The 3,562-nt window shown below is 42.8% G+C and overlaps 1 protein-coding gene across 1 annotated transcript; it reads right to left on the bottom strand.

Annotated features, from left to right (window-relative positions):
- Positions 1-256: 256 nt before the first annotated feature.
- On the bottom strand, positions 257-1,252 carry LOC131199360 (olfactory receptor 2AT4). The gene has a single exon (XM_058185065.1). The coding sequence runs from the start codon at positions 1,250-1,252 to the stop codon at positions 257-259; it is 996 nt and encodes a 331-aa protein (XP_058041048.1).
- Positions 1,253-3,562: the final 2,310 nt, after the last annotated feature.

The following is a 3,562-nucleotide window of genomic DNA, read 5'->3' as shown; positions in this document are numbered from 1 at the left end:
AAAACAACTCTTTTCGATTCACAAATAATATCTGGCTGAAATTATGATTTCCTATCAGGCAAATACAGTGCAATGGGCACAAAATAAAACATAAAAACGTTTCAAGGCTGTTTTCAATAAAATATACAAGAATTTACCGGCTCTTAGCGAGAGAAGATTTAACAAGTCCTGGAGCAACTGTAATTAGGTACGCCGAAATCTAATTTAAATTAAAGGGCTCCACTAATCGAAAACTCCCATTAATTAAAACACGGTTTTAAATCTCCTTCGACCTCAGTTGGTCTAAACGGAGCCTTTCTTTCTGCATGGAGAAGACTTTTGAGGACGCCAGCTTTCTCACCGCCCTCTTGATGTCCCTGTTTCTCAGAGTGTAAATAAGAGGGTTGACCAAAGGCGTTAAAATGGCAAAAATCATGTCGCTCAGAATGTGGATGTCGCTGGGCATCTGGACGCGGTAGGAGAGAAAGGCCAGAGCAATGGAGGAGTAGTACGTGATGACCACCAACAGGTGAGAGAAGCAAGTGGAGAAGGTCCTCCTGCGGTCTTCCTTGGACCTGATCTGCAAGACGGAGACCATGATGCAGGCGTAGGAGATGACCACAAGCAGCAGAGGACCAAAGGCGACAGTCATAGCAATGATAAAGCCCAGAAAACTTTGGAACGTGGTGTAGGCGTTTGGGCAAGCAGCCTGGACCACCGCCAAGTGGTCGCAGAAGCAGTGGTTGACCCTGGGCGTCTGGCGAAAGGTCAGCTGAAACAACTGGACAATCGGTTGGATGGGGACCAACAGCGCGCAGAACCAAGCTCCGGCAGCCAGCTGCAGGTTCTTCTGCTTGGTCATCCGGACCGCGTAGTGCAAGGGGTGGCAGATGGCCTCGTAGCGGTCGTAGGACATCACCACCAGGAGAAAGGTCTCCGTCACCGCCAGCCCGTGGAAGAAGTACATCTGCAAGAAGCATCCCTTGGAGGAGACCGACTTGGCATTGACCAAGAACATGGCCAGCATGCGGGGGATGGTGATGGTGGTGAGGAGGATGTCTAAGATGGAAAGGTTGGTCAGGAAAAAGTACATGGGCTTGTGGAGTTTGGGGTCGGTGGCCACGGCCACGATGATGGTGACGTTACTGGAAAGGATGAGCAGGTAGAAGGCGAGGAAGACGAAAAAGAGGGGGAACTGGTGATCCTGGAGGCTGGGGAAGCCGACCAGCCAGAAGGATGGGACAGAACCCCCCGTGAAGTTGCAAGTCTCCATTTTGTGAAAGGCTCAAGGGGTCTAATAAACGAAAAAGGAGAGGCCAGAAGAGAGGAGAGTGTCAGCTTTGCCCATAAATAGCTCTGCAGAGTCCTCCTAACCATTGGGCTACTTGAGTTTATTCTAATTGATCATCATCTTTATTATCGCTTTCTTCTCCAGAATCTTGAGGCATCTTACAACAACCATAGGACACATTTTGTACCTGTGAAACAACTTGGGCTACAATAGATGTTCTGGAACGCACATGAGTTCCCGCCTATTTTTTAAACAGAATACCAGAGTTGGAAGGGACCTTGAAGATCTTCTAGTCCAACCATTACAATACAAATTAGATGGACATGACCTTATAGATGACCCACACTCTGTCAAGGACCTTGGAGTACTCATTTCTAAAGATCTAAGTGCCAGAGCCCACTGTAACAACATCGCCAAAAAGGCACTAAGAGTTGTTAACCTAATCTTGCGTAGCTTCTTCTCTGGTAATATTGTGCTACTAACTAGAGCATGCAAAATATTTGCTAAACCAATCCTTGAATAAGCTCATCTGTCTGGAACCCGCATTGCATATCGGACATTAATACAATTGAGAGAGTCTAGAGATATTTCCCGAGAAGAGTCCTCCACTCCTCCATTCGCAATAAAATACCTTATGCCAGCAGACTCCAAATTTTGGGCTTAGACAACTTAGAACTACGCAGACTTCAGTCTGAACTAAGCATAGTACATAAAATTATATACCACAATGTCCTACCTGTCAACGACTACTTCAGCTTCAACCACAACAATATATGAGCAAATGATAGATACAAACTCAAGGTAAATCTCTCCAAACTCGATTGCAGAAAATATGACTTCAGCAACAGAGTGGTCAATGCCTGGAATACCAGACTCTGTGGTCTCTTCCCAAAATCCCCAGAGCTTCAACCAAAAACTATCTACCATTGACCTCATCCCATTCCTAAGAGGTCTGTAAGGGGCGTGCATAAGCGCACCTGCGTGCCTACCGTCCCTGTCCTAATATTCCTTTTTACTTACTCTTTTCATCAGAGGTGGGTTTCAGCAGGTTCTGATCAGGTCTGGAAAACCGGTAGCAGAAATTTTGAGTAGTTGGGAGAACCAGTAGTAAAAATGCTGACTGGCCCCGCCCCCATTTATTCTCTGCCTCCCAAGTCCCAGCTGATTGGGAAGAAATGGGGATTTTGCAGTAACCCTCCCCTAGAGTGGGGAGGGAATGGAGATTTTGCAGTATCTTCCCCCCGCCACGCCCACCAAGCCACACTCACCGAACCAGTAGTAAAAATAAATTTGACACCCACCACTGCTTTTCATGTATCCAAATTATGTTTATACTTTTACCTGTTATCTTATATATGATTGACAAATAAATAAATGAAATAAATAAATAAATAAATAAATAAAACTTCCTGCTCGAGCAGAAGACACCCTACAGTTTGTAATAATAATAACAGAGTTGGAAGGGACCTTGGAGGTCTTCTAGTCCAACCCGCTGCCCAGGCAGGAAACCCTACACCATTTCAGACAAATGGCTATCCAACATTTTCTTAAATATTTCCAGTGTTGGAGCATTTACAACTTCTGGTGGCAAACTGATTAATTCTTCCCACTGCTTTGTCATTTCTCCTTAGTTCTGTCTTGATTCTCTCCTTGATCCATTGCTCCTTTTTAAATGTTTATTTATTAAGAAAATTTATATGGCCACCCAACTCACTCACTTTCCGAAATAAAATTCCATCACAAAGCCCAATGAACTCCCAACCTTTCTGGTGACAACACTCAAATCAACCATTTGATGGACTCGGTGTCCCCAGGACCGCTGGCAAAACTATCTATTGAAATAAAATTAAGACTGCCCTTCATTCTTATGGATATGAGACTAAAATGTGGAAAGCATAAAAACGAAATACAAGAGAATTATTATAATAGTTATTATATATTTTATTATTATACAACACTTATATAGAAGTATTCTCTCTCGTTCTCTCGCTCTTAATATAAATCAACAATTTTAATTGTTTTTACATTTATCTGTTTATAAGCTGCCCAGAGTTGCCTTATCAGCGAGATGGGCAGCATATAAATTTAATAAACAAACAAATAAATAAATACACATCTCTATTTTACGTTTAGTGTTTCCAAGAATTATGGTCATGGGAGCAGTGCATTCTTGTTCATTTTAAATTAGTAATCTTGGGCATGCATGTGTAGAAAAATAGTTAAAAGCATGCAAATAATAAAATAAAATAAAATATGTGTGTATCCAATCACACTTGGTCAATGAAGAATTTC

Source organism: Ahaetulla prasina, chromosome 5 (genome assembly GCF_028640845.1).
Source record: "Ahaetulla prasina isolate Xishuangbanna chromosome 5, ASM2864084v1, whole genome shotgun sequence".
NCBI classification, from domain to species: Eukaryota; Metazoa; Chordata; class Lepidosauria; order Squamata; family Colubridae; genus Ahaetulla; species Ahaetulla prasina.
Note: the sequence above shows the minus strand (reverse complement) of the source record. Positions and strands in the feature narration are given on the sequence as shown.

Bases quoted from the DNA above. Each gene is read 5' to 3' on its own strand.
- LOC131199360 (XM_058185065.1), bottom strand. From the start codon at position 1,252: ATGGAGACTTGCAACTTCACGGGGGGTTCTGTCCCATCCTTCTGGCTG.